Source organism: Saccostrea cucullata, unplaced genomic scaffold (assembly GCF_032062105.1).
Source record: "Saccostrea cucullata isolate Sc308-1 unplaced genomic scaffold, CSIRO_AGI_Scuc_v1 ctg160, whole genome shotgun sequence".
Classification (NCBI taxonomy): domain Eukaryota; kingdom Metazoa; phylum Mollusca; class Bivalvia; order Ostreida; family Ostreidae; genus Saccostrea; species Saccostrea cuccullata.
Genome location: NW_026938254.1, coordinates 266439 through 294433, shown reverse-complemented (window position 1 = coordinate 294433; position 27995 = coordinate 266439). Strand labels below are relative to the sequence as shown.

The 27995-nt window shown below is 35.7% G+C and overlaps 2 protein-coding genes across 2 annotated transcripts; one reads left to right on the top strand and one right to left on the bottom strand.

Annotated features, from left to right (window-relative positions):
- Positions 1-921: 921 nt before the first annotated feature.
- On the bottom strand, positions 922-17871 carry LOC134249848 (probable ATP-dependent RNA helicase DDX49). Its single transcript, XM_062732217.1, has 12 exons — positions 17805-17871; positions 8947-9070; positions 8695-8780; positions 8465-8586; positions 8186-8364; positions 7752-7892; positions 5115-5267; positions 4737-4834; positions 4415-4489; positions 4229-4317; positions 3971-4042; positions 922-1444 (listed from the first exon to the last, which is right to left on the bottom strand). The coding sequence occupies exons 1-12, from the start codon at positions 17869-17871 to the stop codon at positions 1346-1348; spliced, it is 1305 nt and encodes a 434-aa protein (XP_062588201.1). The 3' UTR covers positions 922-1345.
- Positions 17872-17923: 52 nt separating this feature from the next.
- On the top strand, positions 17924-27539 carry LOC134249847 (uncharacterized). The gene is made up of 7 exons (XM_062732216.1): positions 17924-17971; positions 19237-19317; positions 19903-19944; positions 20396-20479; positions 21826-21873; positions 26761-27248; positions 27386-27539. Exons 1-7 carry the CDS (start codon positions 17924-17926, stop codon positions 27537-27539), a joined length of 945 nt encoding a protein of 314 aa, XP_062588200.1.
- The last annotated feature ends 456 nt before the right edge of the window (positions 27540-27995 follow it).

Below are 27995 nucleotides of genomic sequence, written 5' to 3'. Positions count from 1 at the left end.
TGGTTCTAGACAAACTGAGATGACAGTATCCTCCTTTGTCTAAAGTGTCTATGTGATTGACCTTAAAGATCAATAATAGTCATCTCCAGAGAGGACCCAATATTGAGACACTTTGACTATTGATCTTGAAACCTCAAAATCAATAGGGCTCATCTACTCCTTAATACTGTATACAGGGAAATTTTCGCCCCAGTTTTATTTTCGCCCTCTCCTTGATTGTGCAAATTTAAAACGGGGCGAATTCAAATTACACCTCATAATTTCTTAAGGGTGCTGGATGCAGAACTATGACTGGGCGAATTTAAAATGGGGCAAAATTGTTCACAAGTTCAAAAGGGCGAAACTAACACGGGGTGAAAATAAACCTGTATACAGTATATATTCTTTAGAAATAAAAAAAACATGTTCCATTGATAACATTTATTAATGAATGTTTCAAAGAAATGAATAATATGTAATGGATACTGTCTGTTTAAACTGCAAAATGAACCAGACATTGCTTAATTTGTTGTAAGACTTTGTGAGTTGCTATATCAATCTACAGTCAGCAGTATACATGTTTTGGGTATGCATTCAGTGAAAATAAAAAAAAAAAACATTCTTATCAATCCTTTTCGAATCAAATTCTCTGAAAATTTAAAATAAAGATAACACCTAAAATTATTTTTTTAAGACTTCTAAACTCCATAGATTAGACTGACAGAAGCTTAAATAGTAGCTAGTTCCTCTCATTGCAAATTTAAGTTAACATCATACTTCTGCTCTATTACACATGCTTACATTATAATTTACACTCACTTTTACATCAAGCTTACTTTTTTACTTCTAATCAATAAATTTAGCTGTAACATTTCACTTAAATTGTTACATATACCATTATACCTTGTACATGGTATTACATGTATAAACATACAGCTAAACACTACACAAAGAGTTTATCTTCTGCCATTGCACCCATACATGTAGCTTTATATAATTATAATCACTACACTTTCATAATTATATACATCACTGCTTAACAAATCTCATCCAACTTTTATCACAAATATTTTTATGTCATGTTCCTGTGACTAGTACATAAAAAAGTCTGGATCTTATAAATTGTGAGTCAGGTTTCAGAGCTTAAAATTTCTCACATACATGTATGTTGCAGGTATATATACCTGTGATTTGTGGGTTACAAGTACATGTATCTGCAAGTGTTTTGAAAGTTCTGACATGATCTTTAAGAGATTGAGGGTTGGTGGAAGTTCATTTAACACTTCTGTGATATCTACATGTAGTTCACAACTTGTAACATTTTAATATTGCACAGATTTTCTTTCAAAGGCTGTAAACCTTTTAATCAAGTCTTTTGTTCAAGTTTTTCTTTCCTTTTCTTCTTTCTTTCTAGATTTTTTTCCTTGATGTATTTCTGTTTCTTTCTGGCCTCTTCATCTGGATCCTGTAATGTTTCATATACATTGTACATGTTTTTGTTTACATAATCAAGAATAACAGGTAGTGTCCATATAAAAACTAACTTTAAGCAGACTGGGCAGTTTTTCCCTCTTGGCAGGGGGCACGAGATTCAAAAGATCAGTGATGAAATCAATTAAAAGTAAAAATCTAACATCAAATGCTAATACATTATGTAGGAGTATTAGACAATATGATACAAGGTGTCTAAATCCCACTTCTGCTTGGGAGAGGCTGCTCTTTTACAGAAATTAAAGACAATGTTGATATTTTTGGTACATATTAGATATTATTAGTGGTTAAAAATTAACAAAGTTTTATTTTCAAAAGTCAGTCAATTCAGGAATTGATGTGACCTGATTTTTCTTAAGAAAGTATGAATTGTAATGACTTAGCATATTTTAACAGACATATATGAACATTAAATGTCTTCCTTTGATTGTGAGTATGGGAATTAAGGTTATAGTTATTGCAAAAAAAACTAGAACTGTCCAAACGGGACAAAATACCCCCCGCTGGGTTTTTCAGAGGTGCATACTCTCATGAATACTTTATGGATCTAAGAGAAGAGAGAAATGCATTTTTAGTGCAAATGTAATTGCTTATTATATTTTTTATAAATGAAAAAAAAATAGACTAAATATACGGACCGGACACAATTTATGAACTTTTGCTGTCAGTGACCTTGAACTTGCATAAATGACCTTGGTTCAAAGTCATGACACAACCTCAGGTCATAAGCAATGTTTGTGTGAAGTAGTAGATTCAAGTTTTTCCATAATAAAGAAAGATATGGACCGGACACAATTTATGAAATTTTTCTTCCAGTTACCTTGAACTTCCCCAAATGACCTTGACTCAAGGTCATGACACATCCTTAGGTCATGAACAATCTTTGTGTGAAATGAGAACTTACCAAGTTTATCCATAAGAAAGATATGGACCAGACACGAATTATGAAATTTTTCTTCCAGTGACCTTGAACTTCCCCAAATGACCTTGGGTCAAGGTCATGACACACCTTTAGGTCATGAGCAATCTTTGTGTCAAATTAGAACCTACCAAGTTTATCCATAAGAAAGATATGGACCGGACACAAATTATGAAATTTTTCTTCCAGTGACCTTGAACTTCCCCAAATGACTTGGGTCAAGGTCATGACAAACCTTTAGGTCATAAGTAATCTTTGTGTGAAATTAGAACCTACCAAGTTTATCCATAAGAAAGATATGGACCGGACAAAAATTATGAAATTGTTCTTCCAATGACCTTGAACTTCCCCAAATGACCTTGGGTCAAGGTCATGACACACCCTTAGGTCATGGGCAATCTTTGTGTGGAGTAGTAGATTCTAATGTTCCTCCGTAAGAAAGATATGGACCGGACACGTTTGCACAGACAGACGGACGGAAAGATGGACAAGGTGATTCCTATATATCCCCCCAAACTTCGTTTGCGGGGGGTATAAAAAAAAAAATACACAACCCACTTATGCAGTTTCTGTACTTTTTTCAGTATGAGCTGCAACATAAATTCCCACACTAACAACATTTTATAATTTTATTAAAAATTTTACAGTGTTTTGTGATTAAAACATTTTTATACAGAGTTATCCTTTTTGCTAGATAATGTATACTGAAAGGAAAAAGAAACGCAGGGTAGCATAATATTCGAAATTTTTTTGACCGCATGACCGAAAATTGGTCAGATGAGAATGTTAGTTACTATGCACCAAAATGAATTTTCAGAATTACTCAACCGTAAAATGTATGACGTCACGTAGGGAAAACGCTAAAAAGCACAAATCACGTGCAATTTGATGACGACAAATTTGTCAACAAATCTTGTTGCACCATTTAATGCACCTGAGATATACACATCGTTTTTCAATATTTAGAGACGATTCGAATTTCTTGCAATATTGTTACAGTTTTCGGAATTCCATGGGGTTCGGTTTTCGAATTTCCCAATTAATGAAAATGGCAAAAACAGCTAACTAAACATTTTGTTGTAAAATTTCCCCCATAAAACTTGTTACCCGTTGTCAGAGAGGGCCTGGAATGGTTTCCAATCAACCGAGACGATGACGTTAGTTAACACGAAACAGAGTAATGCTACGAGCAGGTTATTAGTCCTACCATCTCTTATATCCATATCGCCACCTTACTACCACAAAACCCGCCATTTATAAAGTAGACTATTGTAATCATTACATTCGCATGAAAAATGAAAGAAAACAATTCCGCAATTTGGTTGGTGCATACAAATAAACTGGAAATTCACCTATCCGTGAAAGTGTCAGAAGAGAAGAAAAATACAAAAAAATACAAAAATTACAACCTGTGGAAATAGTCCCCAATCGAGTATTTGGGTTTTTGAATTTACTTATGCATTTCTAAATATAATGCCTCATTATTATGTATTTTACAGTAAAACTTTGATACATTCCAGTTTGAAGTTCTACTTGAGTAGCAAAACAAAATACCTAATTACAAAACTAAAGAATGGTTACCTTTCCTTCCATCAGCAGCCTCTTCCTTTTGTTTATTTCCTTTTGGACCCCAAAGTCTCTTTCATCCAATTTCTATCAAGATGTGAAAGAAACTTTACATAAAAATAATAATTGTACAAGGGTTGTCAATAAAGTTCATTGACAATGATGTTTTTGTCGATATGAATGATTTCAGATAAAGTATACATGATACAGTACATGATAAAATGAATGATATACAATTGGTGACATAAAGACTGTCTATCTACAATCACTTACAATTTCTGCCTCTCTTTTTGCAGTAGCAACTTCTACCAAAATCTTCATTACTTCTTTTTCCTTGGTATCATACTCATCCATTTTGGAATCTGTTGGAAATAACATCAGTGCAAAGATGTACTCATATTCAGTCAGAATTTTTTGTAAAAATGCAAAAAGTATTGAATACATTGCAGACAGACATACTGACAAACTCCTCAATGGCGTGAACCAGGCGGACATCAAACTGGGTTACCAAGGTAATCGAAGTTCCATGACGACCTGAAAATATATTTATTTTTATTTATTCTGTTATTTTCATTTATGATCTCTTTTCCCATTATAAAATCTGAGATTAATTGAATAGACATTTGTATTTAGGAATAAATTTTGCCTATAATCTAAATCTTTTACAAACAACAATCTTACTGTTTAACCATTCTGTAGAGATTTTGGAGAAATATAAATTACTCATACACTAAATGATTTTTTTAATCAAAATTATGTTCCATGAATCAGCCTATTTTACCTGCTCTAGCTGTACGTCCCACACGATGTACGTAGTCCTTAGGTTTATTAGGAACATTGTGGTTAATAATCAGGTCCACGGTAGGAATGTCTAACCCTCTAACAAAATTATCAATCTTCTATCAATACTTGTTTCTTTTACGAAAGATGATTCAAGAGAATTGAAAAATGTGGGATGATACATGGACATGTAATTGGTGCTTGTTTTTATACATCTTTCATTCTTTGTAAAATTAAAATGGTTACGTTGATAATATTTGCATGCATATTTAAAGGCTTATCATGTATAGAAAGTAAAATTTTCTAATTCAAAAATACCACGTTAAAAAATTTATTGGATTGATTGGTTGATCTGCAAACAAAGCTGTGGTGTTCTTACCTGCTGGCCACATCGGTGGCAATCAGAATATTGATCTGATTCGATTTAAATTTAGCCAGGGCTGCCAACCTCTCCTTCTGTCTGATCATGGAGTGTAACACAACACAGGGAAGGCCTAGCTGTGTGCAGATCATACCCAGAATCTGCGTGTATCTATAACACATATAAATCATATAGGTCATTCCTAGAATCTGTGTGTATCTATAACACATAAATCATACAGATCATATCCAGAATCTGTGTGTATCTATAACACATAAATCATACCCAGAATCTGTGTGTATCTATAACACATAAATCATACAGATCATATCCAGAATCTGTGTGTATCTATAACACATAAATCATACCCAGAATCTGTGTGTATCTATAACACATAAATCATACCCAGAATCTGTGTGTATCTATAACACATAAATCATACAGATCATATCCAGAATCTGTGTGTATCTATAACACATAAATCATACAGATCATATCCAGAATCTGTGTGTATCTATAACACATAAATCATACCCAGAATCTGTGTGTATCTATAACACATAAATCATACCCAGAATCTGTGTGTATCTATAACACATAAATCATACAGATCATATCCAGAATCTGTGTGTATCTATAACACATAAATCATACCCAGAATCTGTGTGTATCTATAACACATAAATCATACCCAGAATCTGTGTGTATCTATAACACATAAATCATACCCAGAATCTGTGTGTATCTATAACACAAAAATCATACAGATCATTCATAGAATCTGTATCGATAACACATAAATTATACAGATCATTCCCAGAATCTGTGTGTGTCTTAAATATTTCTATTTCTAATTTTTCACAGTTATGCACTGTAACACATTTAAAAGAAGCTATATTCAGATTCATTGTCCAAAAATTAAGACATTTAAATAACAATAAAAAAATCGGGCAAGTTGTATGCAAAATATTTCTAATGAATGTCTAAGACTACACAGAAAAGTACTGGTAAATGTCTTTCATTTTGGCCTAGTGAAAGGCATCTTCGCTAGCCAAGGGTTTCTGATATGCTACTCTCCTCATAATCCCTTGGCATACGGAGCTGATAGAAGTTGTTTTTTTTTTTCTCGAGTTCTGATTGGGATTCGGTACACCCAGTCGACCAATCAGCAATTGTTTTTTGTACATGGCGATTTTTGCTTTCGGGATACTTCTTGACTGTTTAATATCGGGAGTGAAAAATGCAAGTAAACAACGATCCATAAGATAACATGCAATTTTATGAATAGCTATGGTGTCATCCAATATCTTCTAAATATGTGATTAAGAATCTATATTGAAGTTCAGATTTGTACTATACAGCTCAACGCACTTTTTAAGCTCACATGGTTTTTCGCACAAATTAAGGTCACATTGTATTTTGCAAAATTGTGTAAAGAGGCAACAAAATAATTTCAAAAATGATTTTTAACTTACTTTTAAATTTATTTCACTAACTTTCAACAAAATTCACACATAATTATTGGTAGGATTTTGATACACTCTTGGCTGATGGATTGTGATAGTTTCCAAATAGTTTTTCGTGGTTTCTTGCCAAATGTAGCCTTTATGTACCCGTTCTTTTTAAAGCAGTTACTTTGCCTTGCATTGACTCAAAAACAGTGCAAATCATGTAATTTTTGTATTTCTGTACAATACATGACTCTCTAAAGCGCAAGATGATAATAGTATTTCTCATTTGTTCAACTGCTTTTCATGTTAAAAAGCTCGCATTTTGTAGGGTTACTTTCTTAATCTAGCATCCTGAAAGATACACCCGACTGCAAAATTCTTAAGTTTCAGATTGTAAATGTAAAAGAAATTTCTTTTCAATGGTAACAATTTACTATTTTAAAAGATGAAAAATACTTTTTTATCCTGTCCTTTTGCATGATTTCTTTACATATCATTGTCATTTTTCGGCACTACATTTCAACAAAACCACGATGAGTATGGAAAACATATGAAGTACTTTAAAAAATACTCATCTTTAAGATGTAAGTTTGAGAATTTCAGCTAAAAAGTATCAAGGAAAGCTGAATTATTTTAATTTGTAAATACCTATGGTGAAATCATACAGATGTAACGTCATATTCTTCATTAATGAAGTCCCATTTAAAACATTTAAGATAATGAATTTAAAGAATATGTACCTTTAGCATGAGATATTTAATATATATTAGGGCTATATCTCGTATTAAAAGTTGAAAATGTTCACTTTATTGCAAAAAGAATGTGACCTTAAATTGTGCGAAAAACCATGTGAGCTTAAAAAGTGCATTGAGCTGTAAACAATAAATAAGTATAACTCAATTACTTCTTCTTAAATATTCTTGAAAAAAACCTTTGATTTAATTTTTTTTAAACACGCGTCTTTATTTCTGTTGTTGACACAATTTGTGTGTATCTGATAGATTCGAGATCACGTGACCAAAACAATCCTGTCTTTTGACTTAACCATATGCCAAGGGTTCATGAGGAGAGTAGCATATCAGAAACCCTTGGCTAGCGAAGATGAGTGAAAGGTTGCTTTAATTTAAATTAGTAAATGTTTGGAAAAAGAGACTGTGTTTTATTTAACAGAAACATACATATGCAATATATCTAAGGATCTTACTTGCATGTGTTGGTAAAGATCATGATAGAACTTTTCTTATTGGCCTCTGTATATTTGTCCAGGATGTGTATAAGGTAGGCATCTTTTATATCTGCCGGCATCAAGACATAGTATTGCTTCAGACCCTCAACAGTGGCTACCCTAGTCAAAGTTAAAATGGACACAATGCAAAAAAATGACCATTGCAGGACATTGTCAAGGATTCTTGCTCACTTAATAAATTTCAAAATTTCCAATGTCTATACTGTGTGAATTTGTGAAGAAAGTCTACATTTTCAAATTCAAAATGACAGAAAAATAAGCAATAAAAGATATTTCATATGATATTTGTTATTCATGAACTAATTAAAATTGGTCATTACACTGAAAGAATTTTCACCATAAAAAGATTTTTTTATTTGTTAAACATAAGTTTTTACTTATTCATTATTTACTCTGATTTCTGTTGCCAGAAGAAAGGTTTGTTCATGGCCACATCTTGTAAATCTTTCAAGTGTTTTGTCATTGTAGCACTAAACAGAAGTGTTTGTCTCTTTTTGGGGAGAACTTTAAATATAGTCTCTAGCTGTTCCCCAAAGTCATCTTCAATCAAGCGATCTGCCTCATCCAATACCTGTATAGAAAAACCAAGAGTAACACATGCTGAAGAATTCAAATTACAAATGAAAAGAATCAAATATAAAACGTTAATTTGTTTTCTTGTTGCTACTGACCAGAAACTTGATTTTGCGTAAGCTGAACGTATCACAGCTCTGTAGGTGGTCAGCCAGTCGCCCTGGTGTGGAGATCACTATGTGGGGCTTTACCTGCAGATCTATACCCTGCTGCATCATGTCTACAATATCATCATAACTACATGTATAGTAAATAGGAGCATTAACTACTGTAAGTACGATAATCATAACTATGGTATATATGTACGTCTGTACATTATAGCCCTTACCCAGTCCTCCTGTGATGACAGTTACTCTAACATTGATTGGTTTTCCAAGGACATTAAACTGCTCTGCTATCTGGAAGGCCAACTCTCTGTAAAAACAAATATACATTTGCAACAATGCTTGATTTTTAGCCTACCATCTCAAGAGTGTCATCATTTTTGGTGAGTGTTCTATGGCTTTTATTTTCAAACTATTTTATAAAATTGTATTAAAATCATTTTAAAAATTTGTAAAGATGTGCATATATCAAAAACCTTGTTGGGGTTAACACCAATGCAAAAATGCCAAAAGGATCCTCTGAAAGTTTTTGTAGAATAGGTAAAGCAAAAGCTGCGGTCTTTCCACTTCCTGTTTTAGCACAACCAATACAGTCCCTCCCTTAAAAATATAAAAAAGGAAAAGTTTACTTTAATAAAATGTAATGAATGGATAAAAATAGTTTTAAAAAATTGCTTAATTACAAACAAGATTCGGTTGCTCTGCCTGAGCATTTTAAGGAATAAATCAAATAATTATAAAACTTCTCAATCAAGGACTTTAATTAACAATATATACAATATCCTATTCTGTCCTGGAGCACGTGCGCTTCCTAGCTAAGCAAACAAGAAATATTTACCAACTTGTAAAATAAATACAACAGTCTTGAAAGCCTTATTCAGGCACATAAGACTTGTTAAGCAAGTTTACAATTCTCACCTTCACTGGAAACAACTTACTGGTGTCGACTTCAGTCTGGAACTGACTTAGAGCTCTGATATTGCTGCTTATATACCCTAAACTATCACGTGATCTCCGAGGATCGAAAGGGTAAACTAAACAGGAAGTATTTATTTCACACGAAGCTTCCGGAGGACAGAATGGGATTTATCATTTCGATTCCTAGTTCTGTTTCATTACCCACGCCTCCAGGAATGCGTCCCGCATTAAATCATTAACTACCTGGGCTAAAGATATAACGCGTGGTATAAAACAAAATAACAACAAATTTTAAAGCTACCTGGCTTTCATTGTTCATAAGATGTAACAAATGTTGCACACACAAATTAACCAAATATCATCAAACATTGTCATTGATAAAATAAGAAAACAATCAACCAATGATTCATAATGTGCAAACATATCCAATATGACATGAAATCGTCATCCAATATCAATGTCAGAAAAATAACAACTGAGAATATTGTTTTCAAAACCAGCTTTCCTCCTCATGCACTTCAACGACTGTTTTCCCGTCTCTTTGGTATGTCTCCTATACCCTGTCTAATCTTCGCCGTTTTTCTTTCTCTGTTTGGGTGCCTTTCTCTTCACAGTCTTTATCCGTCAGGGTACTCGCATCAACTAACTGATGATACATGTGGGTCTGCGTACTGGCATCCTGAGTTAGAGATGGCAACTGTACGGGAGGTGCATCCAAATGAACAGAGGACCGTTTTCTGGGAGTTGTCTTTGGATGTCGGAATGGTGATGGAGCACGTGGCGTCAAGGGGTCCTGGCTGGTTATGGACTTGGATATCGGCGCAGAGACTTGAGCTGGCCTGGTAGGCTTCCTCTGACAGACGGCTTCCGCAGGACGACTCTGTGCTGTGCTCCCGACCACATCAGACAGATTTCCTTGGTCCAACTGTTCCCAATCATCTGTGCCGCTATCAGTTGCAGCCGTAACTACTTCACTATGTCGAGTGCAGCGATGTCTCCCCATGTCACTTTTCTTATTAGTAGCATAATCACAATCGGTGCATTCGAATTTCTTCTGTCTCCGCTGTCTGCCGCATTCCACCACATGTCTCTCCCACTCAACCTCGTCTAGAATTCTCAGATGACACATCGGACATCGATGACCTTCCTTCCTGGGAGTAATCTTTGTATTAACCATGATCTATGAAAATTATACAAAAACTTCAAGTACTCATATTTCAATATTATCAAGACAGGTTATCTACATATTTACAATAGCTTATCTTATAGCTCTGAGCACTTAAATCAACTTCGTAGTCCTGAAACCATTTGGGTAAGTTTTTCGCACGGTGCGTGCACTTGCTTCTTCACTTAAAGCACAAGGTTCATCAAATTCAGCCACAGGAACATCTATGGGAGACATATAATCTCCAGATCTTGCAGGTTCCAGTAAATGTTCAACCAAGCCTCTTTCGTTACTTCTCACTAAAATATTGACAGTAGTGAAGGAAAAACTTCAAGAGTACTGTACAACTATATATTCAAGAAGTGGTGTAAATCAGATGTGGATACTTAAAAATTCTAAAGAACTTTTGGACAATTTGAAATCACAAAACTTTACAAAAATCAACAGCATAAAAACGTACGACTTTTCTACTTTATACACAACAATTCCCCACGACAAATTAAAATCCAGGCTTTTTGATATCATTGACAGCTGCTTCTTCAACAAAAATGGAACTCGTAAGTTTACCTACCTCGTCATTGGTCATTTGAAAAATTATATTGTTAAAACAGATTCTGATTGCACATATAAGCACTCTGAAGTTGACATCAAGAAGATGCTTGAGTTTCTGATTGACAATATCTATGTGGTTTTTGGAGACCAGGTATTCCAACAATCTATTGGAATTCCCATGGGTACAAATTGCGCTCCGTTATTAGCAGACTTATTTTTATATTCATATGAAGCAGAATTTATGCAAAATCTTTTACGTGAAAAGAAGAAAACACTTGCTGTGGCCTTCAACTCGACATTTAATTATATAGACGACGTATTGTTAATTAATAATGATAATTTCCATCACTACGTCGACACGATATATCCTGATGAGCTTGAGACAAAAGATACCACAGAGTCCGACACTTCTGCTTCATACTTGGATATTTTACTTGAAAAAGAGACTAATGGTAATTTAACAACCAAGCTATATGATAAACGTGATGACTTTCACTTTTCTATCGTCAACTTCCCTTACTTATGCAGCAATATACCTTCATCACCTGCATACGGAGTATTTATATCTCATTTGATTCGATACGCAAGAGCATGCTCTACGTATGAACAATTTCTTAAACGAGGTAAATTATTGACAAGCAAGTTGATGAAACAAGAATATTAACAGTCTCGTTTAAAGTCATCATTTCGTAAATTCTATGGTCGATACAATGACTTTGTCAGCAAATACAATTTATCATTGAATGAAATGCTTACTGACGTTTTTCATACCAATGTTTAGTCCATTATTTATACACTGAGTTGACCACGGATTTTTTCCGTCATTTCCTGATTATGACAACGAGCACACGGCGGGTGTGACCGGTCGGCAGGGGATGCTCACTCCTCCATGGCACCTGATCCCACCTCTGATGTTTCGGAGGTCCGTGATTGCTCTGCTCTTATTTTGTATATTTGTTTAATGGACGTTGAGATTGAATATTGTTCGTTATTTCCATATCATTCTCCAGCTGGAGTATCATTCCTATCACATATGTCTTCCCCGGTTTCTCCTTGTAGTATTTGTGCATGACTTTTTCTCATCCGATCACAATGTGTGACGGTGCTTTTCCCTATAGAATCACAAGCAACCTCATACAATACATCAGACAGTTTCTTCTCGACTTTGAATGGTCCCCTCCAAAACGATGTCAGTTTTGGGGAGCAGCCACTCTTTCTGACTGGAAAGTATACATATGCCATTTCCCCTGGCTTAAACGACGACCATGATAATTTGGTATCATGATACTTCTTTTGTCGCAACATCTCTGTAGGCATATTTTCTCTCACTATTGCATGTGCTTTCTCTAGACGTTCGCGCAATACCCATACCCACTGATGCGCTGGAATGTCTTTCATCTCTGACGGCATTTCATACATCAAATCTAGAGGCGTTGTTGCCTCTCGTCCCAGCATTAACATGTTGGGAGAAAATCCCTTACTTTCATGTACTGTGGAGCGATAAGCCATTAAGATGTAGGGCAGGTGTAAATCCCAATCTTTTTGATTTTCCTGGACATAAGCACTCGGCATTGATATTAGTGTACGGTTGAAGCGTTCAACCATACCATCCGATTTAGGATGGTACGGAGTAGTCCTTGTTTTAGTGATTCCCAGCAACCGACACATCTCTAAAAATACTTTGCTTTCATACTGACGCCCTTGATCTGAATGGAGAACGGAAGGAACGCCAAATCTTACTATTACTTGTTCCATAATCGTTCGGGCGATAGTTTCTGCTTCCATATTTGGAAGAGCAAACGCTTCCGTCCATTTTGTGAAATAATCCGACACGACGAGAATATGACGATTCCCTCTGTCGGTTTCCGGTAATTCACACAAAATGTCTGACGCTATTCTCTCCATAGGCACGCCAGATGCAACGATCTGCATTTGAGCCCGTCTTTTAGGAATGGGATTCTTTCTTCTTGTACAAGTATCGCATCCTGCAATATACTGATGGACATCCCTTTGTAATCCCGGCCAGTAATATCTCTGTCTTATTCTGGCTAACGTCTTTGTTACACCAAGATGTCCTGATGTTTAATTATCATGGCACATATTTAACACATTTCTCCTCTCTGAATCTGGTATTATAACTTGAAATGTTTCTCGATTTGAGGGGAGTAAAATCCATTGTCGCACTAGGAAGTCATCTCGAATGCTCAATCTCTCAAACTGATTCCATAGTGACTTAACCACGTAACCATACTGAGAAACATCAGCAAATAAAGGTCGATTGCCTGTTTCCACCCACTGGCGCACTAGCTGAATATCTTTGTTAGCCTTTTGTGCTTCTAACAGACTTTTATTTTCAATATCACATTCTTCGTTTGTTACTTTTGTGGATGACTGCACCGATCTCACTGACAAGTTAGGTTTTTCGTCTTCCCAGTTAGGGTCAAATCCACACTGTGTGCACGGAATTCTACTAAGAGCATCCGCATTCCCATGCTTTCGACCTGGGCGATGCTCTATCTTTATGTCATAGGTGCTAATAACCTCAAGCCATCTTGCCAATTGGCCCTCTGGGTTCTTGAAGTTGAGTAGCCACCTAAGAGATCCGTGGTCTGTTCTAAGAAGGAATTGTCTTCCGTAAAGATAATGGCGAAAGTGTTTTATAAAGTGAACGACAGCTAATAACTCTTTCCTTGTCACACAGTATCGTTTCTCTGCTTTTGTTAATGTGCAGCTGGCATAAGCTATCACTCGTTTTTTTCCAGATACTTCTTGGAAAAGCACGGCACCTATAGAGTGATTGCTCGCGTCTGTGTCCAGAATGAAAGGTGAAGATACGTCTGGTAGTGCCAATATCGGCGCAGAGATCAATCTGTTCCGAAGAGTTTCAAATGCATCCTGTGCCTCTTTTGTCCATTGAAATTTACGCCCTTTCTCTGTAAGACGGTGCAAAGGTTTTGCTTCCATAGCAAAATCTTTAATGAAACGTCTATAATAACTGCATAACCCGAGGAAGGAACGAACATCGGATACGCTTGAAGGTCCAGGCCATTCAACAACAGCTTTGATCTTTTCTGGGTCTGTCACAATGCCTTCTTTTGAAATGATGTGACCTAAGTATAAGACTTTTGTGGCAAACAGGTGACATTTTCTTGCTTTCAGCTTAAGACCTGCCCCTTGCAGTCTATCGAAAACCTTTTCAAGATTGCTGAGCATATCTTCGAATGATTTTCCAATTACTATTATATCATCGAGATATACCAGGCATTTTTCCCACTGGAGACCTGCAAGAACCGTCTCCATCAAAACATTCAAAGGTCACAGGCGCACAGGTGAGACCAAAAGGCATCATCTTAAACTGAAAGAGACCTTTGCGTGTTACAAAAGCTGTTTTACTCTTGTCCTCATCCTCCATGGCAACTTGCCAGTATCCGCTATTGAGGTCTAGCGTAGAGAATAAGGCATGTCCGGACAAGTGGTCAAATGCTTCTTCTATATTTGGGAGGGGATATGCGTCCTTTACTGTTACTGCATTTAGTCGCCTATAATCAATACAGGAGCGCATCGACCCATCTTTCTTACGCACTAGAACTACAGGTGAAGCCCAAGGGCTATTTGAGGGTTCTATTACGTCATTTTCAATCATTTCATTCACGTGTTTATCAACCTCTTGTAACATATGTAACGGGATTCTCCGTGCTCCTTGCTTAATGGGTTTCTCTGTAGGGTTAGTTTGGATTCTCTTTTTAACAACTGTAGTTCGACCCAGATCAAAATTTGAAGTTGCAAACAAATGTTGATATCCATGCAAGAATTTTTCAGCTTGCAAGGCTTGTGCATTTGAAAGAGTTTTCTTACATCTGTCAAGTAGCTCTTGAACGTCAGATCGGAGTCCTACGTTTGTTTCTCTTGATGTCCCTTGTGTTTTCTCTTCATCAGCAGCTGTCATTTTCGCAATCATTGTTCCTTTATATATCTGTTGGGCTACATCTGTAATATTCATAAGTCGCACAGGCACAGTGTCGCTACCTTTTACAAATGTTCGGCCAACCAGCGCACGACCCTTCTCCAGAAATTTTGCATCTGGCTCGACTATGTAATCTGAGCCTCCAAATGTATTCTGCACTGGAATTTTAGCCACAGTAACTACTTCACTCCTTGGGGGAATACAAATGTCCTCGGCTGCAACGACACGGTAACAACCTATGGTTCCTTCACAAGAAATGCGGTAGTCCTTATTGTTCAGTCTTAGCGTGTTTTTGTTGAGATCCATAATACCATTACCTTTCTTCAAAAAGTCTAGGCCAAGGATACCATCTACTGTGATGTCTGTTACCATAGCTGGAATAGTTGTTTCAAATTGCCCTACTCTGATCTGAAAATCTGCTTTTCCATAATGTGAAAGTGCATTTCCACTTGCGTTTAAAACTTTCTGTGCACTGTTTTCCAACTCAGGTCGCTTTTCTTGCGTTATCATATCATGCACCCTCCTTGAGACTAATGTCAATGAAGCCCCTGTATCGATTAACACTTTTGCAGACGTACCATTAACCTCTGCCTCAATAAAAATTCCAGCCTCAGTACTCATGGTGCTTCCACCTACGTGTCCTTGCATCCTACGTTGATTTCTCCGGCGCTTACTACGGATTCGCCGTGCATTCCCACTAGCTAAGCTCTTTGATGGGGTATTATTATTTTTATTTGTGTCTTTATTTTTAAGTTTAGGACAATTCCGACGAATATGCCCCTTTTCCTTGCAATAATAACAAGTCACTCCATCACTTGTTTTCTTGTCTGTCAACTGCGATGTGTATTTCCTTGGTCTCTGGTTTTGATCTCTAACCTGTTTTTCCAATCTATCCAACTGGGTTTGCATCTTTGTCATCAGGTCTATTAGTTCTAATGGCGGTGCGGGTTTAACATGGTCGCGTCCTACACCCTCAATCATTCGCAAATCTCCTCGCCTCTCTGTTTTATAGTAAGCATCTAACTCAACCGCAAGCCGAATAGCATCATTAAGATTTCCAGGTCTACTCTGCTTGATGCGTAATCGCATATCTGAGTTGACTAATGCATCAATGAATGCGTCCTTCCCCAGTGTTTCTCTTACTTCCGATGGTGCTGTAGGATAAGCTAAACAAGTTAATCTACGAATAGCCTGTCCCAGTTCAGACAATGTCTCAGACGCTCTTTGTTTTCTTTCCTTCAACTGCGCACGGTATAGCTCAGTCTGATTTGGCGGCGCAAAGCGTTCTTCAAGGGCCTTGACCAACAAATTATATTGCTGTCCTGTTTCTTTTGAAACGTTTCCAAGAACACCCTGCGCAGTTCCTCTTAGCGAAACAGCTAAGTAAAGACCTTTTTCTTTCTCTGACCAGTTGTCAATGGTAGCGCATGCTTCAAAATGGGACTGATAGTCCAGCCAGGAATGACTACCGTCAAACGTTGCAGGTTTGATGTTACATTTTGCAGCCTTTTCCTCTCTGATATTTTCCTCTTGCATCAAGAAAGGGTTGTCTCTGAAGTAAACGCTCTCCCGACCCCCGTGAGGTAATTCATCATTTCTACTTTGCGCAGGAGGCTTAATTTTATTTTGTTCTACCGGTGGTACTCGCGATTGCACACCCCGTGGAAATTCAAAAGGAGAATGCGCAAGAGTGTTATTCAGCAAATGAACTGGATGAAGATGTGCTTTTGATGAAAGGCGCGGTGTTTCACTGCTAGGTCGTAGCGCAATCGCTTCTGACGGCGCGCTCGCTGTCTGCTGTGCATCCACGATTACTCTATGTTCATCCTCACCTAAAGAGTAATTAAACATCGCATCCGCCAGTTCAGTATCATCTCTGTCCCTTTTCTTTTTCACTTTTGCAGGCCTCATGGTAACATGATTCGTGTTTGTACTTTCCACGGTGGCGGATCCACTCTGCTCACTACTCTGTTGCATTACCGTTTCATCTATTCAAGATGAATATGGATGACCCTGGCCTCCACTTGCACCTACCATGGTCGCAATCCCCGAATCGCGCGCTCGCACACGTTTATCTAGAGGCGTCGAGTACTTCTCTATTTCTTTGCGCAGTTTCTCGCAGCTCTTTTCCAGGAATGAAATTTCCTCATCTATCATCTCGTCCATAATGATTTCAAAATGATTTAACAATTGATTATAGAAAAAATATTCCTTACCGAATCTCAACGCGCTGCCACCAAATTTATGTAACGTTTCTGGGTTCGAAGATTCGGTTGCTCTGCCTGAGCATTTTAAGGAATAAATCAAATAATTATAAAACTTCTCAATCAAGTACTTTAATTAACAATATATACAATATCCTATTCTGTCCTGGAGCACGTGCGCTTCCTAGCTAAGCAAACAAAAAATATTTACCAACTTGCAAAATAAATACAACAGTCTCGAAAGCCTTATTCAGGCACATAAGACTTGTTAAGCAAGTTTACGTTTCTCACCTTCACTGGAAACAACTTACTGGTGTCGACTTCAGTCTGGAACTGACTTAGAGCTCTGATATCGCTGCTTATATACCCTAAACTATCACGTGAAAAATTCAATTCAATTCTTGATGAGTTAACTTGATCTCCGAGGATCGAAAGGGTAAACTAAACAGGAAGTATTTATTTCACACGAAGCTTCCGGAGGACAGAATGGGATTTATCATTTCGATTCCTAGTTAGTGACACATATCTTACCATCTAAAATTGGTGGGATACAATTGACCTGAATTGGAGTGGGCACTCCGGAAGTTAAAGTACGCATGCGCAGACATCTAAACCTCAGATCAAACCCGATCGAATTAACTTAGTCAACAATGGCGGTATCTTCGAAGACCTCGATTTGCGTTGTTCTCAACCTGATTGTAAGTGAATAATTCCTATAAAAATCACTTCTTATCCGGTAACAATATGTATTATTCACTATAAATCATGCATGTATTTTGCTTGATACCATCTATAAAAAAGAATGTTAACCTTGGCAGTCAACTATTCAATGACAAACTATGAGGTAAGCTACATTTCATTGAAAGTATGTCAACTTGATCGAAACATTTGATTCCATCGAATAAAAAAGTAAAGTTTATACAAATATGTATTTTTCACTGAATAGTAAACTAAATAAAGCCTTTTAATTCCCCCCCCCCCGAAAATTCTGTTATTCACATAGTAGGCCTAAAACATGTAAGAAAAAAATCCCCAAAAAGAAATCGGACACCCCACCCACCACCCTGCCTTTTACAAGCCTGTTAAACTGTTAACGGTAGTATGAAGAGCCAGGGAGGGGTGATGATTGATGAAAAGATTTCTTGGTGAAATACTGAGGAAAGATTATTTGGTAAAACATTGAAGAAAAGATTGGTGACAAATATGGCATAGTACATTCTACATTTAAATGAAAAGTCAATTCAATTTCATTAACATATTATAAATTTCGTTTATTGTTCATATATTAAAATAATATTCTGGACAGGTATATAATGTGCGGACAGTGCGGTTACACATAATCATAATAAAATCATACCATCACTTGTAAAATAATTATGCTATAGTATGCAATCATTTGTTAATGTAATACATTTTTAAAAATATTTTCAATACTCCTGGACAATGGCGATTAAAGCAAAGATTTAACTTTTTTAGTATAAGACATATTTGATATTTTTTTCATGGGAAAAATTCATCAAGTTCCTTTCAAAAGTAATATTAAATTGATGAATTTATTTTTATCAATATTGATAAATATGGTAAAGGTCTGACTAATATAATTGAAGGAACTTTAATTATTTCTTGAAAAGATGTGAATGTTGTGTCATACTCATACAAATTTGTATTTTTAAGACATGGTGGGTCTTTGCTCCATGTATCTGTTTACCAAAAAATATATATTTTTAATATGCAAATTTTTGGATGAAAATTTGAACCAAAAAAATTGAGCAAAGATCCACTAACCAGAAATATATTGAAAATTTGTGTTATAAAAAATATCTTTTTTGCCCCCTTCAGGATGTGTATGTACTATATTTCATGGGCAAATAGTTTCAGTCTGGGAAAGATTTCTGTCAGTTAATTGTTACTTTCAAGTTTATCATTATAAACATAGTAAATACAATTATACCTTTCTCTTCAGGTCCTTATAATGAGCTTGAGTTTTGCATACAGTACAAACATTTATAATGCAGGAGATGACCATGACTACTTTTCCTTTGATGTAAGTTGCTATTATGGAAATTACCTGACAAGATCAAGTTTTATCATATTTGATATTTATAAATACATTCTAAACACTTTTTACCATATTTTAACAAACATCTCAAACTTTGTGAAATTATCTGTGTTTTCCATTTATTTCAAATTAAAGGGTTAGAGATCAGTTGTAACAGGCTCTGAACAAAATCTCTATGGACCTAAAAAAAATAAATATTTATTTTGAAGTGGCATTTTGGTCATTTGAAGCAGTGAATTTGGCCAGTAGCCTGTTCTAAGGGAAAACACTGAATTATACTTGTAAATCTATTTTTATTACTGGTATGCATGTAATGGATATAAACTTAAATTAGCTAGTGTGTAGCTTAAAGTTGACATCATCAATCAATGAAATTGAACAGTTCAGCATTATCAACTTTTGACAAAGGTGCAGATGTTTGTTTACATGGAAAAGAATTAAAAAAAATATTTTTTAAAGAAGATTAAAGATGAAGGCTTAAGTACTTGTACTAATAATTTTATTTTTCACATAATTTTGACAAGTTATTTAGAGTATTAAACCAGTATTTCATAATTATTTTACAACAAGGTACTGAAGGGATTGAGCACTCCCCAGCTAAATACTGGCCAGGTAATCAACATAATTTTGATTCACTGAAATAATCTTTTTTTCTTCATTAAATTTAATTTTTTCCATTTAAGCCTTTTTATAAGGTTAGCATGCATCATAGAATATTATGTAATGTAAAATATATATACAAAAACGAAAAAGGAAAAAATACTTTTTTTCTTTGAAAATGCATGTGCATAGTGTTAGTAGTATGATATATGTGTAATGGTTTGGGCGTGGATAATCGGCCTGATGGCTCAGTTGGTAGAGCACCTGACTCTGTTCAATGTAGTGCAGGGGACCCAGGTTTGATTCCCAGTCCAGCCATACATTTTCTCCTTTCCTATTAAATATGGTTATGATATTACTTAAATTTTTATTTTTAATGGGGATCTTGTGTTATCTTATGACCATGAAACGTTAGAATTATTTCCACCTTTAAGGTTATCATAAAAACCTGCATACATTTCAGGATATCAATGGTCCCCTCTCAGCTGATGGAAATTTTTCTCTGATGGAAACTCCGAATAATACAAATCTGGATATTGATATGGAGGTATGAAAATTAAAAAAATGTTTTGAAGACAAATGGCTTTTAATGCAATGAACAACAAATAGTTGTCCGAGTAATTTCATTTTGTTTTATGTATCTTGGCGTATGATCAAGCTAATAATTATAGTTTTTAGCTCACCTGAGCTGAAGGCTCAAGTGAACTTTTCTGATCAAAATTTGTCTGTTGTCTGTCGTTATCGTTGTCGTAAACTTTTCACATTTTCATCTTCTTCTCCAGAACCATTAGGCCAGTTTCAACCAAACTTGCCACAAAGTATCCTTAGGTGAAGGGGATTCAAATTTGTTCAAATGAAGGACCACACACTCTTCCAAGGGGAGATAATTATGAATTAGTGAAAAATTAATGTCATTTTTAAAAAATCTTCTTCTCAAGAACCACTGTGCCGGGAAAGATGAAACTCATGTGAAATCATCCTAAGGTATTTTAGATTCAAGTTTGTTCAAATCATGACCCCTGGGGGATAGGGTGGGGCCACAATGGGGGATCCAATTTTAAATTTACATTACCGAGTAAAATATATTTTAAAAAATCTTCTTCTGTAGAATAGCAAAGCCATGATTAGTGATAGAAGGATTTATATATAGGAAGCATATTCGGGTAGTGTAGAATAAAATTTGTACAAATCATAGCCCCCAGGGTAGGGTGGGACCACAATGATGGATCAAAGTTTTACATAGAAAAATAAAGTGAAGAATCCCATGCAAGAACAGAAAAGCTATGTTTAATTATATTGACATGTATGCATCCTCATGTATTGAAAACATAATTTTTTTCAAATCATGGTCCTTTGGGGTAGGGAGGGAAACAATGGGGAATCAAATTCAAATTATTATGAAGTTATATATAGGAAGAAAATGATTTTAAAAAATCTTTTTATCAAGAACAGTGAAGTCATATGCTGTACTAATATGAAGGCATTCTCAAGTAGTATTAAAATTCAAGCCCTCCCCCCCCTTTCAGTAAACTTTTCAGTTCTGATTTGTGCCTTTTCTTAGCCGATTTGCTCAGGTGAGCGATGTGGCCCCTGGGCCTCTTGTTTAGTTTTGTTATGCTTTTTGTCTTTATGTGCCACTGCAGTACATGTATTTAAGTCATCCTTTTACAATCTTTCTCATCTAATACAGAATTTCTTTGTCATCCCGCATACACAACTCTGTCTATATTTTTTTTTGGGGGGGGTGTCTTTTTCTCTCCAAATAAATGGCTATAAATCTCTCATAGCCAGCTTTTGTTGTGATCTAAATAAAAAAGACATCACATATATTTATTAATTCAGTTCTGGTAAATTCAGTTAAACAACATAAAATATTTCTTGTTTTCTTTTCAGATTGACAATATGGTTTTGGAAGAAATAGTCCCAGAGGATATGACTGATGTAAGGTTTCCCTTCTTTTCTTGATTTAAACAATACATGTATTTTTTCAGTATAAACTGAATAGATTGGGCAACAGGCTTTTCTTGTAGTGTTAAGTCATAAGAAAATATTATGAATGAGACAAATAATGAGGTGTGAGTTGGGTTGACACAAGACAGCTCTTTTATGTCCAATGATGAAACCCCTACTCAGAACTGATTATTTGTCTTGTCTCCCAACTGAAAAGCCCATAATAGTTTTATCATCCTGAAAAATCTAAATGTTATGAGAGTTAAAAAAAATCTTTTCAATGTTAATTTTCCTCTTTATTACTTTTCAAAAATGTCAATGGAAAACTTTGATGTCTATAACAAGATAACAAGACAGTTAGATCCTCCTTATAGTTTGTAATTTGAAGGAAAATGATACATATTAATTAATCCCCCCCTAGAAAATATTATGTGATTGTAAAGTGTTGTACTCTCTATGTTTGCTAATCTGTAAATTTATAATATTCCCTTCGAAGAAGGGAGGACATATTACTTTGCTGCTGTCTGTCGGTTGGTCAGTCTGTCAGTCCACCAACAGTTTTGGGCTGTCCATTTTCTTTGCAGAGGTTGCACATACTAAAATGAAATTTGAAAAACAGATTTATTAAAAGAATATCTAGGTCATGTTCTGTTTTTAGTATGATCGAGTAATTTTTGACAGAGTTATGCCCCTTGGTCTTAGAAAAAGAAGGGGGAGGCATAATTAAGTGTTTCACTAACATTTGTTGTTAGCTCATCTGAGCTGAAAGCTTAAGTGAGCTTTTCTAATCACCCGTTGTCTGTCGTCCATCCGTCTGTCTAGCTGTCTGTTCGTCCATCTGTCTGTAAACATCTCACATTTCAACTTCTTCTCAAGAACCACTGGGTCAATTTTAACCAAACATGGTACAAGGCATCCTTGGGTGAAGGGGAGTTTAAAGTTAAAATGAAGGGGCATGTGCCTTTATAGGGGGAGATAATCAAGAAAAGACAGAAATAGAGTGGGGTCATTAAAAAATCTTCTTTTCAAGAACCACTGAGACAGAAAAGCTGAAACTTGTGTGGAAGCATCCTGGGATAGTGTAGATTTAACATTCTCTAAATTATGACCTCTGGATGTAGGGAGGGTGTCAATAGCTATTGCAAAGGGGAAATCTGGTCAAGAATAGCATATCAAATGTTTCTCAGGTGAGTGATGTGGCCCATAAGCCTATTGTTATTTTTTAAACCCTTCTCATTCTAAATTGTTTTTATACCCTAGCTCTGAAGGAGAAGGGTATACTGTTATGCCCTAGTGTGTCTGTTTGTGTGTCATATAGTGGGATTCAATTTTGTATGAATTAAGGAATCACTGTCTAGTTAGTGTAGTATGCCGGGGCATCAATGATAGTGGGAAACATAGGATAATTTGCATAACGGGCGAAGCCCGTTTTGCATAAATTATCCCATGTTTCCCACTATCGTTGATGTCCCTGGCATACTACACTAACTAGACATTGACTCCTTATATTTCCATTTCATTGTGAAATAAAATTGTAGATTTACACTTTAAAAATGTAAACTAATGGATTAAAAATGTAAACTAATGGATTTAAATTACACGAGGACTTCCATGCCAATTTCAATAGTCCTCGCCCACTGACGTCAAACACAAAGGCAGCCGCACGAGATTTACATGCATATTTGGCTTCCATAGCGTCAGACACAGAGACAGATGCGCACGAGATTTGCATGCATATTAGGCCTCCTTAGCTCCGGACCTATAGACCTGCCTAATTTACATTCCGGCCGAATTATCAAGAAATAAACTCCTGTAACTTTCAAAGAGGTATCACAGAGAAAAAATTAGAAATGGAAATATTCTGATGTCAGCTTCCTGTTTCTCGATATGGCTGTCCATTCTGCTGCAGCTTTCTCAGCAACTATTCATTGCAGTTGAATGAAATTAAGCACATCTTTGTTTAGGCTTGTCATATACCATAGTGGAATTCACAGAAATTTGATGTCAACTTTTTATTAATCCATGATTCCGTCAGCATGAATATTTTCACATCAGAGTGGGGGTCGGTATTACATGTACTCTAGTGAGCATTGGCTCACAGACTTCTTGTTGTGAATGCAAAATTACAACAGCTTTTAATGTATCATTTATGATGAAAACTTGTAATCTTAGGGCTTCAATTTTAATGACATAATTAATGCACACTACATGTTGGACACGGAGGTTCAGCACCAGGATAGGTATCTTTCCAGATTTGGACTCCATCGTATTCCTATTGTAGGCGATGGAAATTGTTTGTTTAGAGCTATTAGTTTCTCTCTCTATGGTCATCAGGATAGTCATGCATATCTCAGAAATTTGGCTATTGAAACTTTAAGGGCTAATCTTGAAGAGTTTTCAGATTATTTTTTATCAGACAGAGGAACCCCTTTAGAGCAACTTCAAAGATTAGGTCAACTTGGAACTTATGCAGGACAGGAATGTATATATGCATTGGCAAAAGCTTTAAATATCAACATTCTGGTTACGTTTGGTGGAGATGATTCCTCCTCTGAAGTCACAACCATGGAAAATACTTTCACTGCTGATCCTACACAAAACCAGATTCATATAATATGGAGTAGATATGGTGGAGGTCATTATGAAGCAGTTGCAGACATGGAAGTTCAGGAGGCTTCAGCTCCACCCTCGTATCCTGTTACTGGCAATCAGAACAATCTCCACACAAAGCCATGGACAAAAAGTACCCCTTTTTCCAAACCAGCAGATGTGACACTTTTAGGTAAAGAGAAATATGGTTTAAGAGGAATGTATTCTAATGAAAAGTCTGCAACTCCAGGTAAAGGTCATATATCAGAGCTACATAGCTATACCAAGCCAGAACTGCCTGCACAGTCATTAGCAGAGAAAAAATATGTTTGTTCGGAATGCAAAGTTTCATTTTTCAATTCTGTCACACTTAGAAAGCACAAGGCTAAACACCATCAGAAACTTCTGAAAAAGCCAGGTAAGGATTTGTATCCATGTATGGCATCAACATGCTTCTTGCAATTTAGAACAAAAGAACAGTTAGTTGAGCATGAAATTCAGGCACATGGGGCAAATATTTTAACAGAAAACCTAATTTTTGAAACTAAGGAGGATTTTAATAAATTTAAAGAACAGGAGGAAATATCATTAAACACACGTTATGTGTTAAGGAATAAGGTGCAACAGAACAAAAAGAAAGAAAGAGTGTACTGTCTTGAATGCCACAGAAATGGTTGTACAAGGTCACATAAAAAAAAGGGATACCAAGTTAAATCTTCTAAGAAAAATATAAAGGGAAAGTGCCAGTTGAATAGCATTTGTCCAGCAAGGTTTTCTGTACGAGAAAGGGAAGATGGAAAGGTCTACGTAAGGTACATAAAATCCCATACTCATTCTTTGTCCTTTGAACACAGCAAATTTATGTCCATTCCGGAAAGTATTAAATCAGAAATATTAGGTATGTTGTCCCTTAAAATACCGATCAACAACATATTAGACAAAATTCGAGAGAAATTTTCTGACAGGGATAATCGAGACAACCTGGAGGATATCAAATATTACAATTTAATTGATCGGAAAACAATCCACAACTTAAAAAGGAAATTGGCAGATCCATCAATTATACAACATAGCAATGATGCAATTTCTACATATTTAAAAGTTGAAATGCTCAAAAGAGAAAAATTTAACCCGATTTTAATTTTCAAGCAGCAGGATATTGATAATAACCCGTCAGTAACACCAGGTCTGAGAAAAGAGGACTTTATGCTTGCTTTCATGACCAAACAGCAACTGGAAATTTACCAAAAGTTTGCCAATAGAATATTATGCATGGATTCAACACATAAAACAAATAGCTATTCCTTTAAATTGATAACACTTTTGGTTCCAGATCAGTTTAGGAAAGGTTACCCAGTGGCATTTTGCATTTCTAATAGGGAGGATGAAACAGCCATTGCTCTGTTTTTAAATTCTGTTAAGTCAAGGTCACCTGAAACGCAGGTCAATATCTTAATGACAGATGATGACAATGCAGGATGGAATGCTGCAAGGTGTACTTTTGGGGACAAATTACAGCATTATTTGTGCACTTGGCATATTTATAGGTCATGGACACGCAATGTTCAACACTACTTTAGAGATGATGAACACAAAAGTATTGCCTTTAGTTTTCTATGTGCTATGTTAGAAGCTAAATCTGAGAGCCAGTTTCTTCAATACAAATCTGCTTTTATTGCCAAACTGCAATCACTAAATCCAACTTTTTTGAAATACATGGAAGATAATTATTTTTGCAGAGCAGAGAAATGGGCAAAGTGTTTCAGGAAAGGTGAATACTGTAAGGTTGATACAAACATGTTCATTGAAAGTTTTCATAACCAACTGAAAACTGTTTATTTTGAGGGTAAAAGAAACAAAAGAATTGATGTCCTATTGGAAACTTTGTTGAAGTTGGAGAATAACTTATTTATCAATTATTTCAAAAGAGTTTCTTATAATCTACCTTCCAAAGAGGATTCAGATACACAAAAGAGGCATGAAAGTAGTCTACATATTACTGACAGGGAAATAAAGCAAATTTCTGAAAGTTTCTTCATTGTAGAATCAGGAGAAAGGCAATATATAGTTGAAATTTTGAATAGGTACTGCAATTTAGAGCATTGTTATGTTAAATGCAAGGAAATGCCATGCATTGATTTATGTTATCATTTATATAAATGCAACTGCCCTGACAATGACAATGGCTTTTTATGCAAACATATTCATAAGGTACATAGCATGTGTACAAGCTACAGAAATGGGGATGAATGTGGGGAATCTAATGAGACACTATTTGTCAACCCACAGCAAGACTCTTCTCAGTCCCAAAATGCCCCCGTTGATCCAGAAACTCAATATAAGCAGATAAAGAAACTTATGCAGCAAATTGATAGTCAGCTGGAACATCCAAAGGTCAGAGAAATGAGATTTCAAACAATACTTCAGACATTTCAAGCAATAGCTGCTGGTAATGATGCATGTATCAACCTTTCAGAAGACACAGGGAAGCTCAAGGAGACTGAGAAAATTTCAGGCAATGCCAATAATATTATACAGCCTAGATTTCATACTACAGAAAAGAAAAAAGTAAGACCTAGAAAAGCTCCATTGAGAAAACCAACTGAAGAAGAAAAGGAACGTTTGTTGAATCATCAAGACTTGCCACAGCCACCTTTAGAAGCACCTGTAAACACACCCTTACCATCAGTTGCCCCATACCCTCCTTTGAGATTGGTGCACCCTGCCCCTTCCACCTCTACACAGCTACCTAGCACACCAGAACAACCATTGTTTGAGTAAGTCTTTACAATCCTTTTTTTTAACATTTCTACACATATAGAGATTTTTCATTATATAAGTACAAAATTAAAAAAAATAATAATCACATTATAAGCTCAAGATAAATATGGATATTTTCATTGTCTTGTTGCAGAGTGAATGGTCAGATGGGACTGCAGCCGTGGATGAGAGTGCCACCATCACTGATGGGGAGAAGGATCAAAGTCAAGACAAAGGATGGGAAAACTCAAGTCTTGATATTCACAAAAGGAGTCGCGGATACCGATACAAATAATGATGGTCACTAAGACTCGGATTTAAAAAACATGAAATGCATTGTGAATTTTTAAAAAAAAAATTATTCTAAGGTTATATTGTTGGAAAAAAACTTCAAGAAGAGGAATTCTTGATTTAATTGAACATCAAAAACAGTAGGAAAATATTTGTACAGTCTAGAATATTGGAGGCTTGTTAATGATTAGCATTTCCTGTAGTATGTAAATCTAGTATATATTCGTGACGACCTTATATACCGGGGGTTAGTCTTAATTTTCGAATATTGGAGGTTCTTTTTAACAGACACATAGATTTTAAGAACCGGTTTGCGGCATTTCCTGTCTCGTTTGCGATTTTCTCCAAAATAAAAGTTGGTTTACATTATGTTGGATAATTCACTCAAGAACTCTTGAAGATGATTCATTTCTATAGCAATGAGGGTGATTGATCCTTTAATATTTTTTCTTATCTTTTCATGTGTGCAAGGA